Here is a 16670-nt window from a genome sequence, read left to right as displayed (position 1 = left end):
GGATCGAGTCCCGCATCGGCTCCCTGCTCGGCGGGGAGCCTGCTTCTCCCTCTGACCCTTCCCCCTCTCATGTGCTCTCTGTCTCTCTCATTCTCTCTCTCTCAAATAAATAAATAAAATCTTAAAATAAATAAATAAATAAATAAATAAATAATCTGTGTAAGTCTTGTGTATATCACCCAAAATAAAATACGTGAGAAAGGTTGTAGGTAAAATATCAAGTTGAACTAGAATCGAATAATAGTTATGTTAAGAGGTTTTTACCTATAGAAAAAATGTTTGTTTGGGATTTAGTTTTTAAAGAGTTGACATTGTAGGGCGCCTGGGTGGCTCAGTCGTTAAGTGTCTGCCTTCGGCTCAGGTCATGATCCCAGGGTCCTGGGATCGAGTCCCACATCGGGCTCCCTGCTCAGCGGGAAGCCTGCTTCTCCCTCTCCCACTCCCCCTGCTTGTGCTCCTGTTCTCGCTGTCTCTCTCTGTCATATAAATAAATAAAATCTTTAAAAAAAAAAAATAAAGAGTTGACATTGTAGGTATTAGCTAATACTTTTGGAAGATATTTTGTAGATATGAAAATGAAGTATTGATATTAGGAAAATGATACCTGAGTAACTTTCTGGACAGTTGACATGTCCTTTTGCCATGTGATCCCAAGTAGAAAACACCAAATCTTTGTGTTCCGGGAGTGCATTGGGGACGTTGCCACTAATTTCAACTAGGTGTAACGTGTAGTTGGTTTCATGATTTCCCAAGTGAAAGGAATATTCAATATAATGCTTGTTGTCATTCCAGTCTTCTAGTTCAATTCGTAAAATGTAATTAGATTGCTTTACTATGGAGTATATCTTCTCTAGACCCAACCAAAATTCTCCTGAAAAGAAAGTAAAAATCTGCGGGTTGTTAACTGCAGATTAGGTACCAACAGGTTTTTTTGTTTTTGATACTGGTTTTTTTATTGGTGTAAGTCAGTGAGTTGTTTTAGCCTAGAATCCCTTGGTTATTTATTTATTTTTTTTAAGATTTATTTATTCACTTGAGAGAGCAAGAGAGAGAGAGTACATGAGAGCAGGGGAGGGTTAGAGGGAGAAGCAGGCTCCTCGCTGAGCAGGGAGCCCGATGCGGGACTCGATCCAGGGACTCCAGGATCATGACCTGAGCCAAAGGCAGTTGCTTAACCAACTGAGCCACCCAGGCACCCCGAATCCCTTGGTTATTTTAGAGTCTCTTAAAATATTTCTTTTTAAAACAATGTTATTGAATATAGTGAAATGTACAAAAAATGTTAAAAATATTAATAAGCCTGCCTAAAGTATGATTATGATTTTTTTTTGAGACATACTTCATGGGTGAAACATATTAGGCAATTATAGATATTTTAATCTGTTCATTGGTAAAATATTATCTCATTTCTAGGTCCTTAGGTATACTGGCTTTACTATCAGGAATTTATTTATACCCATATACTATCAAATGGTTTGTTATATTTGTACTGTTACATTCAGTATTACTTGGATGATAATAGTGTCATCTTCTTCAAATATAGTCTTGGCCTTTGATATTTGCTTGATATATGTTTTCTTTGTAGAAAAATAAGGGAATAAATTTTTTAGACATTTTAAATTAAAAAACATAATTCTTAATAACTTCTCTCTTTAATCTTAAAAATTATTTTTATTTGGAATTAAAAACAACATAAATACAAATAGATTTCTTTTTAATTATCACAGTCCTTTCTATTAAAGTGTTTAAGGAAAAAAGTCAAATTTCTACTGCTCTTGAATTAGACAACAATTTTAGAGATTTCAAGTACAGATGTCTTATTTTCTTATAGAAATAAATGAGTATTATGGTTTTAACAGTCAGCCTTTTATTTTAGAGTTACACTAACTCTTAGAAGATTTGGATCTGCAAAACATATCACCGAATATACCTTTTAGTTAGGGAATTAACTAGTAGTTTGAATATAAAATTTTTTAAATGATCAAATAGTACTGAATGTTTAATAAAAAATTTGATATAATAATGGATGTTTTCCAGTTTATAAATGAGTACTTTATATTTGTGAATTTTTATAATGTGCCTTTTCGATTTTTAAATCCCTTATTTATTTTTGTTTTGCTTATTTTATCTTATTTTGTGATTAAAATATAATAATTGTACTGAGCTAACTCATTTATTTTAAATCACATTTTCTATAGTATACATTTATAATATTTAAACAGTTGAGATTTAAACATTTTGTACTGTACCCCTTGACAGTTTCCTTGTTCCTACCACCTTCCAAATAATTAATATTAAAAATGTTAAAAAAGAAAGTAGAGTGACCAGTGATAAGGATGGTTTTCTTCATAGCTCATTCATAGCATTTACCACTTACCAGAGCACATAGCATTTAATCATAATTATCTTTAATAATTATAATTATGATAATTAGAAGCCATCAAATTAAATTGTGATACATATACTTAAGAACAGACATGAAATTGTGATTAAGTATAATTCAAATAGACGCTTGTAATAACTGTAAATTACTAACAGATATGTAATTATTAGTTAATAAATTCTAAGAAGGCTGGGCCTATTTCTCATTCATTGTTGCATTCCTAATGCCCAATCCAAAGTAGATTCCCAGTAAATATTTTTAAGTTAAAAAGTGAATGAATGAATGAATGAATGAAGTCACCTTACCATCAAGTCTCCCAAAACCATATCTGTAGTTTTCCCAGGTTTCATTGAAGTTTTGTGATCCATCTGTTCGGTGTTGAATTAATGTCCATGACCTATCTGAATATAATGAACAAAATTGTGTATTTTAAATAGATTGACGCTGACCGATGTAACAAAATACTTTTTTTTTTTTTTAAGGTTTCTTTTATTTATTTGAGAGGGGAAGAGAGAGAGAGAGAGCACAAGCTGGGGATGGGTCAGATGGAGAGGGGGGGGAGACAGAGAGAGAGAGCAAGAGAGAAGCAAGCTCTTTGCTGAACAGATTGCCCAACATGAAGCTTGATCCCAGGATTCTGGGATCATGACCTGAGCCGAAGGCATATACTTAACCAACTGAACCACCCAGCTACCCCAAAATACTGTTTTCTTGTTTTTATTTTATTTTATTTTAAAGCTTTTATTTATTTATTTGAGAGAGAACGACAGAGTGACAGAAATAGCACAAGCAGGGAGGAGAGGGAGAAGCAGACTCTGATGCAGGGCTCGATCCCTGGACCCCAGGATCGTGACCCGAGCCAAAGGCAGACGCTTAACTGACTGAGCCACCCAGTTGCCCCTTGTTTTGATTTTAATTGGTGGCTTTGTAATGTAGTCATTAATATCATATGGTAATACCAGTTTATTATTTATTATGGTCCCAAGAAGTTAAGTAAAGGGCAACTAATGAATCTATCTTAATAAACTTATTAACAATAATAATTTCAGATTACTTTCTGGAAAAAGATGGAGAATATGAGCAACTGCATGAGTAAATACAAAAATAAACAAGGCAAATATAAGTACTAGAGCTATGCAACTGCTCATGTTACTTATATTTCATTTACATATATTCAGAACAAAGATAATAGGATTAGTCTTACTAATAGGTAGTGAATAACCTGAGCTAATTACAGTCCATTTTCTCATCAGCCTGGTTTTACCTGATTTAACATCACAGTAGACATTAAAAACTTGCGAGTTGCTGGGTCTAATGGAATAGATGCCACTTGTATGTTCGCCTCTGTTATAAACGGTGGTACAATTAGCAGGAATGTCTAGAATCAAGAAAGTATTATTACATAAGATATAGTAATAGGAATGGTATCTTTAGAGCTTGAGCTTTTACTTGACATTTTCTGGAATTGTGGTAAATGTAGCCCTTAGCCTTTTTCAGTAATATATTACCAAGAGAGTACTTTATACTGAAGCAGATTTATTAGATGGCATGTTATGCAAACAATATTAAAATAATTATTATTAAACTGATTTGTTTTTAGGAAAAGTGACAAAATGAGAATTTTAGACACATATTTTTGCTAGATATAGGAAGAATATAAATATAATGCCACATATGAGACATTATTATAGTGCTCGGTGTGCATAGCACTTAATCAATAGGTGTATGTGGAAAGAGTAAACGTACATGAAGGAAACTTACAGAGACCTTTTGTGTGTGTGTGTGTGTGAATTACATATAAGTAAATATATTTTGAAAGTAGTATTTTGTGAATGTTCGGTTGGGAATGGAGACTTTGTTCTTTCATCTTTGTGGGTTTTTTTAAATGAAAAATTTCAACAGGAGAGTAGAAACATTAGAGAGAACTTCATAGTCTTTCCATCTGTATTCAGTAATTGTTAATCTTTTGCCATTTTTGCTTCATAAGATTTGAAAGTAATTTCCAGACATTATGACCCTTAACCCCTTGAATATTTCAGCTTGTATCTCTTAAACATGAGATTATTTTCATACATAATTATAATACCATTATTACATCAAAGAAAATTTAAAATAATGTCATATTATCTAATATCAAGTCTACATCTATATTTTCCTGATTGTCTTAAGAATGTGTTTTGTATGGTTAAAAAAAAAACAAAAAAACCTGCCAGGATCCAGTTTAGGTTGACACAGTGTATTTGGTGGATTTGTCTCTTTACTCTCTTGTAGTTTAAGAACAGGCCCTGAGAATAGCAATTTTTGATGGGAATGTCTAAGATAGGAGAAAAATTTGATGATAAAATACCTTCAAGAAAGAAACCCAACAAATTAAGTTACCATCATGTTCTACATTGTTTGTTTCATTCAAGTGAAGAAAGGAGGTAGTTCTTGGTGCTCTTGGTTTAGAAGAAAGCGAATTTTCTGTGGATTCTTGAATACCAGTTCTTCTTAGCTGATGAAAGAATATAAATCTTTTAAAAATGGTACTGAATATACAGTTAGGGGAATCTGAGGGAGGATATTAAAAGTACAACTTGTTGGGGCGCCTGGGTGGCTCAGTCGTTAAGCGTCTGCCTTCGGCTCAGGTCATGATCCCAGGGTCCTGGGATCGAGCCCCACATCGGGCTCCTTGCTCAGCGGGAAACCTGCTTCTCCCTCTCCTACTCCCCCTGCTTGTGTTCCCTCTCTCACTGTGTCTCTCTCTGTCAAATAAATAAATAAAATCTTAGGAAAAAAAAAGTACAGCTTGTATACATCTTTAAGTTCATAATATGTTATTGCTTTTGATGTTAAAACAGTTAAGCAGTGACATACAGATTGTACACATGACCTGTTCTCAAAATACTTAATCAAGCACATTATCTAATGAGTTAAAAAAACTAGAGAAAGAGAGCAAAGCACAAACCAGAAATTGGTCAAAAAAGAGTAAGACCAAAGGTAAAAACTGCTTATTAGCATTTTTTAATACATTCTGTTCATTTATATGAATAGAATATGTATTCTGTTTATCAACAGGCAGATTTTAAGCTTAATAATTCTCAGTTGTTGGGGCGCCTGGGTGGCTCAGTTGGTTAAGCAACTGCCTTCGGCTCAGGTCATGATCCTGGAGTCGCTGGATCGAGTCCCGCATCGGGCTCCCTGCTCGGCAGGGGGTCTGCTTCTCCCTCTGACCCTCCCCCCTCTCATGTGCTCTCTCTCATTCTCTCTCTCTCTCAAATAAATAAATAAAAAATCTTTAAAAAAAAAAATTCTCAGTTGTAGGCCTTATTGATTGAGTTTCAGACCTGGCTTAAAAACCTAGCACATAATTTGAAAAAGGCTGCTTTCTTTCTTTCTTTCTTTTTTTTTGAAAAAGGCTGCTTTCTTAATAGTTTTTTGGAATGTAAACATATCTGCAGAAGTAACAAATTGGCAGGCTTATTTGCTTACTTTCAATGCATTCAGTATTTCATTGCAAGTTTTAGCAATGTTTAGCAATAACAGTTTATTTTTATGCAAAATGTGCTGGGTTTGCAGTTTATTGACTGATAGCTTATTGATGGCCTAAGAAAAACAGATTATGTAATATCTTAATAGTGTTTTTTGATGTTGGCATTTCCTATGACCTTACTCATAAGGATCTGTTGTAGAGTTCATTTTCTGGATATTACCCTTTTCTTCGAGGTAACTGTATGATGTTAAAGACACTTAACTTACAGAGTTTTGGATTATTACTTGAAATTTGAGGAACCTGGGTCAGATGATCTGACGCTTCTTTTAACTCAGATATTCATTGTTTTGAATTCTTCATACATTTTATTATTAGAAAGGATGTATATCATTTGATAATAGTGACATTTTGTTTTGTGAGTAGGCTCATTTAACCATAATAAAAGATATAAGAAAAAAGAATTTAGAAAAATAATGTAATGAGGAAGTTATGGAAATCAAAACTAATTGGCAAAAACCCCTTTTGGATAATTAGCAAAAGTAAGAAAATAACCTACTAAACTATCATTCATAATTAGCAAAAAGTAACCTGCAATTATGAGTTATAAAATTTCTGAAACATATAATGATATGTTTGTATAGTGGAAATGGTTTTATAATTCTTGGCAACTATTTTTTTTTTTACAAGTTTCTCCATATTTGTATTATTTTTGGAACCCTCTGGAGTGCCTGTTTCATAGTATTAGTAATTAATATTTTTGAAATGTTAGGTTCTCACATTGCTTTATTTTAAATAGGTATCTCCCTCACCTACATTGGTAGATAATTTATGGATTACATTGTAGATTAATTATACTGTTGGATATTGTACTTTACAGCTTCTAATATTACTAATAATAGCAAACTTTTATTGACTTCTTTGTGTTGAATATGATACTAACTTTATTAATTCAACATATATTTATTGAATTCCTACTATGTCTCAGACAGTATTCTCTATTCCGGGGCAACAGCAATGAAAAAAATGAGGAAAATCCCTGTTCTCATGGAGTTTACATTCTAGTGAGGAGACAGACAAAATAAATAACGAAAATATACATATTATGTGAAATAGAGATAAGTGTTAAGGAAAAAAGGAGAGTAATGAAGGAGGTAACAGGTTTTAAGGATGGGTTTGGGAACTGTAATTTTTGATTAAGTGACCTAGTAGGACTTCACTGGGAATTTAATACTTGACAAAGACCTAAAGGAGATGAGAGTGGGCCATGCAGATCCCAGGGAGAAGAGCATTCTTCCCCTGGATGATAGACGGAACAAGGGCAAAGGCCCTGAGACAGCAGCATATTTTTTTTTTTTTAAAGATTTTATTTATTTATTTGACAGAGAGAGACACAGCGAGAGAGGGAACACAAGCAGGGGGAGGGGGAGAGGGAGAAGCAGGCCTCCCACAGAGCAGGGAGCCCGATGCGGGGCTCGATCCCAGGACCCTGAGATCATGACCTGAGCCGTAGGCAGATGCTTAACGACTGAGCCACCCAGGCGCTCCGAGACAGCAGCATATTTGATGTGTAACTGGGAAGAGTTACCCTAGTATGACTAGGGTTGCAGAGATGAAGTCAGAGATAAGAGTCATCTAGGGTCTTATGGGCCACTGGAAGTGAGATGGTAAGCCATTGTATGGTTTTGAGCCAAGAGAGACATGATCTAATTTTGACTTAAAAAAATTAAAAAAAAAAAAAAAAGATTTATTTAAGAGAGAGCATGAGCAGGGGGGAGGGGCCGAGGGAGCCCAACCCTGAGCCAAAGTCAGATGCTTAACTGACTGAGCTACCCAGGCACCCCTAATTTTGAGTTTTGATAGAATCATGTTGAAGATATACTTTACATGAGTTAATTCTTTTTTTTTCTTACGACACTCCTATAAGATAGGTTCTATTATTTTCTTGATAGAATAAGTGAGGAAACTGAGAGACAGAAGGGTTAAGTAATTTATTCAAGGTCACACAAAAGTTTTAGAGCCAAGATTCAAACCCAGGTAGTTTCTTAGCTTCAGAGTCTACAGTCTTAACAATCATGGTGATGTGATCTGTTTACTCATTATCCAACTATAAGTTTTAAAAATAAATTTAGGGTCTAATGTTTTCATAAACCTAGATTTTATATAAAAGATTGGATATACCATTAAAATATTGACTTACCTGGTTTTCTATTTCTTTTATTTGACTATGCTGTTGGTTTAATTGTCTATATTGTTCCTCCACGGTCTGTAGAAGGTCTTTGATGCTATTATCTTGCTGTTCTACAAAAGTCTGGACATAGATTGTAGGGTGGTTAGAAGTTTCTGTCTTTCTTACTTCTTTTTTCTTTCTCTTGTTAAATTAGACTTATTTTTTATAACACAATCTAAATTTTTAAAACTAATACTGGATTAGATAACTGAATATTGGCAACATTTTTCTCTTATATGCTTCTTTGAAATCCTTTTGTTTTTATACTATAAAATGTACCATCTCTAAAACCTAATTACCTGAACTTCAAAGTATTTCAGTTAAATGAAAAAAACAACAACGACAGTTTTTTCATAGGACTTAATCTTTTACCATTTACTTATTACATTTATTCATTTTATTTTTACTTCATTTTTTTATTTTTATCCATTTTAAACATGGGAGGATAGTTTCAAATTATATTCTTTAACTTTTTACTTGCCTCCAGTAATTTGCAATACTGTAATAATTTAGTGTTCTAAATTTTATTAATTGGTTTGTAATTTTTATCTGAAATGTAAAGTTTAGTTGTTTTTAAATACAATGTTAGGGAATCAGAAAAACCAACTTGAAATTATAATGGGAAATTTTATTTCCTAGAGGCTTTTTTTCCTTGAGAAAAGTATATTTCATTGATTCAACAAAGTAGCATGTTTTAAAATATTTTTTAAAAAGATCCACATTGAAAACATAATCATGAACCCTCTTTGATTTCTACTTACTTTAAGTGAAGTTACTTCTGGGTGTTCCTGAATTTCAGGTTGATTTTTAATTAAACTGGTTAATTGCTTCTCCAAATACCTCACTTTTTGTTGAAGTAGAATTTTTTCTTCTAGGAGGCTTTCAAGTTTTGAGTTGAGTTCAAGTGACATATTCTTCACTTCTTCATTCTTGACTTGCAGTTTGGATGTAGTTCTTCTAAGTTCCTTTTCTTCTTTTTTGATTTCATTGGTTTGCAGTGATAGGTCATAAAAAGACTGATCAAATATGTTGAGTTTTTGAAATATATCATTAATTTGGCCCTTAGTTTTATGGACAAAGTCTTTAAGACCATGTCCTAACTGAAGGAGGCCATTGGCTAAAATTTTTACATCATCTAACATAGCAAATCTTGATTTTGGCTCTGGAGACATAGAATCATATGATGAATAGTCCTGGTCAATTTTGGAAGAAATAACTAGAGGAATGATAAAAAGAAAGAGCTTAATTGTGTGCATTTTTATCCTAATTATTCAACTAATTTTCTCCTGTAAGCAGACCTAGACTACTCAACCCCAGATATACCACAATTTGCCACATGAGCAGTAAGGTTGGCAAGCGAATATAGTTAATCATTAAGCTGTGTAAAGTTGTACGAATGTAACCTTCTACATTGAGTTAGATCAGTGCTAAATGAAATCAAAGAAGTGAGCAATTAACTTACTAGGTCATTTTAAGTTGTTAATGTATTTAATTTTGCAGTGTTACAAACTCCATCAGTTTCAGGGTTGCAAGAGCTTACCTATTTTTTTGTTTTTTGTTTTTTAAAGATTTTATTTATTTATTTGACAGAGACAAAGCGAGAGGAGGAGCCCAAGTAGGGGGAGTGGGAGAGGGAGAAGCAGGCTTCCTGCTGAGCAAGGAGCCCGATGTGATATGGGGGCTCGATCCCAGGACTCTGGGATCATGACCTGAGCCAAAGGCAGACGCTTAATGACTGAGCCACCCAGGCGCCCTGAGCTACCTGTTTTTAAAAGCTTATATTAATTTCTCATGATTTTTAAAAGAGATTTACAATTAGACAAACTCTTTTGATTGGTAAATTCACATTAAGGTTAAGGAAAGTTAATGAATTAAGTATGCATTTCCCAAATTGTATTTTAGTTATTTGGACACAGCAGCCTATTCCCAGAAATAGGTTCTCTGTGAAGCCAGCCACCACTTCTTCAAGTGGCAGTAATGGCTCTCAAGGCTGCCTTGTCCTGCTACTCTGTATAAGCTAACGTATGATTATATATTCCTTATTACTTGTCCAATTATTTGCCTTGCAATTGTTGGTATGTCTTTTTGCTTCAGATGATGTTTCCTAACCATATTTGTATATTCTCACGAAATCTCATACAAGGTATCTCACTCCCTTTCTCTATATCTGTGTTTATGTTCTAACCTCTTTTCCATGTGCCCACCGAAAGACCAATAGATTAGGTGATCTTCTAAAGTCAGACCAGAATTACATTATTCCGATGTCTGAAACAATTTACCTGTTACAAGTTTTTCTGAATTTTGTGAGCTTGGTAACAATTTTGGTAATATAAACTTAACAAAACCAACAAATTAATATGTTCAAAAATAAATGTTCTACTCTACTTCTAACTTAGTGTTAAAAGTGAAAATACTAAATGCTTCAGTTAAATTATAGCTGATTATCCTTTTTTTAAGAGAGAGTGTGCATGAGCTTGCACAAGTAGGATGGGGAGGGGCAGAGGAAGAGGGAGAGAGAGAATCTTAAGCAGGCTCCGCACCCAGCACAGAGCCCCACACAAGGCTGGATCTCACAACCCTGAGATCATGACCTGAGTGGAAATCAGGAGTCCAGCACTTGATTGAATGAGTCACCCAGGTGCCCCTGATTATCCTTCTTAAGTGCTCATTGAGAACTTTTTGAGAAAATAATAAGTTCTTTAAAATGCCTTATCTTGATAAATGAGTATAGTGTAATTGTTAAAAGAGTGTGGGTTCTGGAATCAAGACTGTCATCTATGTCCAACAGCCAGCTCTAGCTGTCTGGCCTTGGACAAGAAACTTAACCTCCACCTGCCTCATTCTTCTCCTCTGTAAGGTGGGGTGTAGTACATACTTAATAGGGTTATGAGAATTAAAAGAAATGATATGTGTAAAGCACTTAGAACAGTGTCTGGCAAATAGGAAGTACTCAAAATGTTAGTTACTATATCACATGTAAACAACCTTTGAACTTGTGTATGTGTGTTTAATCAGGCCTATCTGAAAATAATTTTTAAATAAAGTTAATGGCTTTTTTGCAAAGTGGAAAGCTTTAACATAATGAATTTTAGTTTAAATTGTAAATTGTCAAGCAAAACTATAAAATGAGCCATTTCCAAATTTCTATGTTTAGAAATGCCTCCTCGTGGTATACAATAGAGACCCTTTCCTTTGATGATTTAGAAGTAAGGGCTTTCAGATGTAATAGCTACAGTCAGGTAGTATACCATAGTGGTTTCGAGTATGATTCTGGAGAGAGGCAGGCTGACTTGGAATCCTGGCTGTCCTGTTCTTCAGCTCTGTAACTCTTGGTCAAATTATTTGCCTTTTCCGTACCTCCATTTTCTTGTCTGTCAAGTGAAGGTAATACCTACTTTATAGGATTGTATGAAGATTAAGAATTAAAAATTTTAAAGCACAGAACACTATCTGGTGTAAAGTAAATACTCATAATATTATATATTGGTTATTTGTTGGTAATTAGAACCAATCAGTGCATTTATGCCCATATTGTAATATTTTATTGATGAATATTATCTAATCTCAAGATGATGTTGAGAAATTTTGCTAAAATTTAGGTTTTCTGCATTTTGGTCTCGGATCTTGGTAGATAGAAGGAATTATGTCTTTTGTTTAGCCTGTGTATACCTTTTTTTTTTAAATATTTAATAGAGAACCATATAAATATTTCTCTTTGTAAGAGAAATAAAGAATCCAAGTAAATGAAAAGATATAAATACTTCCACTAATAAAGAAGAAAAATAAAAAAGTTTCTTATTTTTCATTTTCATCTTACCCTCACCAGTGTTAAAAGTGTATGTAGAACTAGTGAAGAAACTTGAATTTTCTTCCTTCTTTTTTAAAGGAAAAAGTTAGTGTTGTGATCATTGGTCATGAGGGCATATTTCAAAACTTCTCTTAACTAAACTGTCTACTTTTCTGGCTTAAAACTATCGACCCTGATGTTTCATCCACCTTCTAGTTGAGGGGAAATTGAGATCGGCCAACTTCTCTCTGTTGCACTATAAGCAGTTTATGGGCAAGATCTGTATCTGTTTTTAATTTGTATCCCTTATAATACTTTATTTAGTAAAATGCCTTACATGTTTGAGAAACAATATAAATATATTGAATGAAAAAGAGAATGATAAAGTCATAACATGGGAGTTTTCCAGGTACAAAATTTGCATATAGTAGATGTTCAACCTGTTTTGATATAGGAGGTTCTTTTTAGAGAAAGGAATTTGAAAAGTTTTTTGAATTTGCCCCTTCCAGTGCATGAAAGTAACTGGACACTAATACAAAGACAGGCTATGTGAAGGAATTTCCTTCCATTTTGGTTACTGTATTAGAATAGTAACACGGGCGCCTGGGTGGCTCAGATGGTTAAGCGTCTGCCTTCGGCTCAGGTCATGATCCCAGGGTCCTGGGATCGAGTCCCGCATCGGGCTCCCTGCTCCTTGGGAGCCTGCTTCTCTCTCTCTCTCTGTCTCTCATGAATAAATAAATAAAAAAAAAATCTAAAAAAAAAAAAAAGAATAGTAACACTTTCTGCACAATTTATATAATTCCTTACATGTGACACTAACAGATTAAAGGCAATGGTCACATATTCTTGGTTTATATTATATCATCTCTGGGTGGAAATATCTGGATAAATTTTTTTTCTTGTTTTAGTTTGACATGTTACTGAATATACCTAAAGTAAATAAATTGCCTATTCACGAGCTGTAGAAGAGTACCAACATGGGGAATGTAATGAAAATAGCAATTTTTTTTTTAAGATTTTATTTATTTATTTGACAGAGAGAGACAGCGAGAGCAGGAACACAAGCAGGGGGAGTGGGAGAGGGAGAAGCAGGCTTCCTGCCGAGCAGGGAGCCCGATGTGGGACTCGATCCCAGGACCTTGGGATCGACCTGAGCCGAAGGCAGACACTTAACGACTGAGCCACCCAGGCGCCCGAAAATAGCAATTTGTCAAAGGCAGAATCTAAGCTTTGCTTGAACTTGTCCCTATTTAAATAGAACCCTAATCAAACATAACCAGTAGTGTTATGAAAGTTTTAATATTTTTATGCCAAAGAAAATAAGAAACTAAAAGTTGGGCACTAATGTAAGCATTCTAGTTTCTAAAAACTAATATACAAAGCTTTTTAGCTACATAGAGTTTTAGGACATTTAGAAGTCTTGTTTAAGTTTCAAGCAAAGCAAAGTCCTTTGTCCTCCCCCAGGTTGTGCAATCTTCCAGAGATGTGACTTCCAAATAAAACACAAGGCATTCGGATCTTTTGAATGTAGTATCCCTTTTAATTTCTTCCTTTTAAAAATGTGATTTGTTTTTGATTTAATGTTTGGTAGAAAGATTCTGAAAGTAATTGCATGAGAAAAACCCATTTATAAATAGAAATATATTAACTAAAGTGAAGAATAATGCTAGATTAATACATTTGCTTCCCTATCCTCTCTGCCCGGAACACTGTCCAATGGAAATACAATGTGAGCTATGTATGTGGAAAAAAGTAAAAAGTAACAAGTGAAATTCATTTTAATACTACTTTTTATTTAATCCAGGATATCAAAAATTATTTCAATATGTGATCAATATAAAAAACATTAGTTATATATTTTATATTCTTTTTTCATATTAAATCTTCCAAATCTGGTGTGTTTTTATACTTTCAGCATATCTCAGTTAGAATAGGCACACATCAAGTGCTTAGTAGTTTCATGAGACTATTTTATTGGACAATGCAGATCTAGAAGATGAGTGACCTTTGAAGTAATTATTTCATGTATCTTACTTTTTTCCCCGTGTTCTCTATTAATAAATATTAAATTTTTATGCTGAAAGTACTTATTGTGGAAACCCAGATATTTCTGAAACTTGTAAAAGATAAAAATCTTAGGGGCACCTGGGTGGCTCAGTTGGTTAAGCTACCAACTGTTGATTTCAGCTGGGGTTATGATCTCAGGGTTGTGGGATCGGGCCCCACAGGGAGCCCCATGTGGGGCTTTGCACTTATTGGGGAGTCTGTTGAGATTCTCTCTCTGCCCCTCACCCCACACTCACACTCCTCTCTTTCTCTAAATAAGTAAATAAATAAACAAACAAAATCTTAAAAAAAAAATCCTGACTCTTCACTATTAACATTTTGTGGTCTATCCTACCAGATCCCTTGGATGAGTAGCTGCACATAATTTCTCATGTCAGATTATCCTTCAGAAGCGTAGTGCCAGTTTACATCCCTGCCAAGAGTAACGAGAGTTCCTCTTTTCCCATGAATTTTTACCAATGCTTTGAATGAGAGAAACAAAAAATATCAATAAATCCTTTTTTAAATGATTTATTTATTTATTTTAGAGAGAGAGTGCATGCACATGTGTGTGCAGGGGTGGGGCACGGGCAGAGGGAGAGAGAATCTCAAGCAGACTCCTGCTGAGTGCAGAGCTTGAGGCAGCGCTTTATCCCACAACCCAGAAATCATGACCTGAGCCAAAACTAGGAGTCTGATGCTTAAGCGTCTAAGCCACCCAGGTGCCCCCTCAGTATCAATAAATCTAATAGGCAAATGTGTCTATTTTATTTTCCGGGCCATCTCTTTTGCTCTCTTCATGAATTACCGAGGTATTATGTAAGTTCCTCTGTCCAAACTCCTCCCCCCCTTTTTTGATTGTTTCTTTCTTTCTTTTTTTTAAGATTTTATTTATTTATTTGACAGAGGGAGAAACAGCAAGAGAGGGAACACAAGCAGGGGGAGTGGGAGAGGGAGAAGCAGGCTTCCCGCGGAGCAGAGAGCCCGATGTGGGGCTTGATCCCCAGGACCCCAGGATCATGACCTGAGCCGAAGGCAGACGCTTAACGACTGAGCCACCCAGGCGCCCCTTGATTGTTTCTTTCTGACTAATTGTGGGAATTATTTACATATTATGGATACGAACTCTTTATCTTGTGTGTAACAAATAGTGTTTTTTCAATTTGTCATTTGTCTTCTGCCTATGTTTATGGTATCACCTGCTCTGCAGAGTCTTTAAAATTTGTCTTTTATAATTTATGTGGCTCATGCTCAGAAATGGCTTTCTCACCTATAAAATATGGTGTCTTTAAAGCTTTTCTAGTGCTTTTATGGCTTTATTTTTATTATTTAAGCCTTTGATTATTCTGGAATTTAATTTGTGGAGGGGGTGAAGTATGTATTCATCTTTTTTCCCTGAATGACTAAATGCTATCTCAACACTTCATTAATCTACCTTCTCACTGCTGATTTGCAGTTGTTCTGAAGTATTATAAATGCAAGTTAAAGACTTACTAGGTTTATGTGGGAATTTATTAGTGGAGTTAGTAGTCAAATGGAAAGAATCTGGCTTCAGTTTTATGCCTTTTACTTCAGAAACAAGTTGAATTTAAAACTGTTTGGTTTATATTGGAAATCAAGCATAGCTTATAGATAATGTTTAATTAATTTCCATTTAACCTGGAATCCAAACTCTCAGAAGTATTAAATAACTATATAGTGTGCATTCTGTATTATTCATTAATTCATTCAATATGAGGCACTGTTTTAGGCATTGGGAATATAGCAGTTAACTAGATAGATAAAGTCCTTGCCCTCCTGGAGTTTGGGCTCTGTCTGTCTATCTATCTATCTATCTATCTATCTATCTATCTGTCATCTATCTATAATGGAGATATATAAGCAAGAAATAATATATAAATGAACAAGATAATTTTGGATTGTTTTAAGCAAATTGTTGAAGAGTTGTGAATGAAATAATAAAGTGATGTCATGGTGGGGGGAGATTAAGGTTAGGTTTTCTGAGACTTGAAGGATGGGAAGAGTTCAATCATGTACCTGTCCATAAAACTTAGATGGTAGTAATGACATTGTAGAGGTTCTGAGGTGTGGGAGACAGCATAGTGTGTTTTGCTTTTCTGTGTGTTCTGCACGTCTATCCTACTTACAGTTTTTTAATTGAAATGTATGGGCAGATTCGTTAGCCTCAATTCCTGTTGTGGGCTCCAGTGACATTCTATGTTCATAGCACTCATCATACTACATTACAATTATTTGCTTGTCGAGTTCTCCCTGCAGGCCAGTCAGGTCAAGACCTTAGTCATTTATCTCTATATTCTTAGTATCTAGCACACTGCATATTCAGCAAATGTTTGTCACAATGAGGAATTACAAACATAATTAAGGACAATCTGTTATCGTGTGCTTTGGATCCTATTCTCTCCTACAATTTCAGGAGTCTTTACTTTCTTGTTCTAATGTATGCACACTGTCTCAGCTGGATTCTTTTCATTAGCGTTTAATCAAACTCAAACCTATCCAATCTTAAAAAGCTTACAAAATCCCTGTATTCTGTCTCCAGCCATTGTATAATCTTTCTCTTCTTTACAGCTACCTTTTTCAGAATTCCACTTTTTAAATTTTCTTAACAGCTTCCTGTTCTTGAACCTACTTTTATGTGTTTTCAGCCTGATGTTATCAGTAACTTTCACGTTGCTAAGTCGAGTTGACCTTTTTCAATTCTTAACTTATTTGGCCCCTGGGTGGTGTTTGA

At 34.5% G+C, this 16670-nt stretch overlaps 2 protein-coding genes across 2 annotated transcripts in view; one reads left to right on the top strand and one right to left on the bottom strand.

Moving 5' to 3' along the window:
- The window catches only part of ANGPTL3 (angiopoietin like 3), a 15755-nt gene extending 6349 nt beyond the window's left edge, over window positions 1-9406 (bottom strand). Inside the window, exons 1-6 of the mRNA XM_021679995.1 lie at window positions 8844-9406; window positions 8053-8163; window positions 4763-4877; window positions 3648-3761; window positions 2689-2784; window positions 605-871 (exon numbers count right to left, since the gene is read on the bottom strand). Of these exons, the coding sequence (XP_021535670.1) occupies window positions 605-871; window positions 2689-2784; window positions 3648-3761; window positions 4763-4877; window positions 8053-8163; window positions 8844-9338 (1198 nt within the window). The 5' untranslated portion in view covers window positions 9339-9406. The remainder of the gene's footprint in view (window positions 1-604; window positions 872-2688; window positions 2785-3647; window positions 3762-4762; window positions 4878-8052; window positions 8164-8843) is intronic.
- DOCK7 (dedicator of cytokinesis 7) overlaps window positions 1-16670 on the top strand; it is a 217678-nt gene that overhangs the window by 89891 nt on the left and 111117 nt on the right. The gene's annotated exons all lie outside the window — the stretch shown is intronic.

Source organism: Neomonachus schauinslandi, chromosome 4 (assembly GCF_002201575.2).
Source record: "Neomonachus schauinslandi chromosome 4, ASM220157v2, whole genome shotgun sequence".
Classification (NCBI taxonomy): Eukaryota; Metazoa; Chordata; class Mammalia; order Carnivora; family Phocidae; genus Neomonachus; species Neomonachus schauinslandi.
The sequence above is the reverse complement of the archived record's forward strand: the minus strand, read 5'-3'. Positions and strand labels throughout refer to the sequence as shown.